The sequence below is a fragment of the Haliaeetus leucocephalus genome, unplaced genomic scaffold, assembly GCF_000737465.1.
Source record: "Haliaeetus leucocephalus isolate CR32 unplaced genomic scaffold, Haliaeetus_leucocephalus-4.0 Scaffold808, whole genome shotgun sequence".
NCBI classification, from domain to species: Eukaryota; Metazoa; Chordata; class Aves; order Accipitriformes; family Accipitridae; genus Haliaeetus; species Haliaeetus leucocephalus.
In genome coordinates, this window is record NW_010973244.1 from 1,162,083 (window position 1) to 1,162,477 (window position 395).

A 395-nucleotide genomic window follows, 5' to 3' on the forward strand; every position below is an offset into this window, starting at 1 on the left:
GCGGCGGCGGCGGATTCCCTAGGCCGCGTCCTCGTCCTCGGCCGTGAGTGAGCTCGATGCCGAGCACCTCGGACGCGGCGGCCGGCGGGAGCGGGGGAAGCCGGGGCGAGGGGGGGGGCGGCGGCGGCGGCGGCAGCAGCAGCAGCTCGGCGGTGGAGGCGGCGGCCGACAAGAAGCGGCTGCATCACCGGAGACGGAAGCGCTTCGCGGCCCAGCCGCAGCCTCCCCCCCCGCCGCCGGCCCCTCACCCGCTGCTCTTCCCGCTCCTGCAGCCGCCCCTCCTGCAGCCCCCGCTCCTGCAGCCGCCGCTGCCGCCGCAGTCCCTGCTCTTCCTGGCGGCCACCGGCGCCTCCTCCTGCTGCGGGGACGGGGGGGAGCGGAAGCGGCCGCGGGGC

The 395-nt window shown here is 79.5% G+C and overlaps 1 protein-coding gene across 1 annotated transcript in view; it reads left to right on the forward strand.

Moving 5' to 3' along the window:
* The first annotated feature begins 6 nt into the window (after window positions 1-6).
* Window positions 7-395, forward strand: part of CDK13 (cyclin-dependent kinase 13) — a 45,879-nt gene continuing 45,490 nt past the window's right edge. The window contains exon 1 of the mRNA XM_010581821.1: window positions 7-393. Within this exon, the coding sequence (XP_010580123.1) occupies window positions 57-393 (337 nt within the window). The 5' untranslated portion in view covers window positions 7-56. The remainder of the gene's footprint in view (window positions 394-395) is intronic.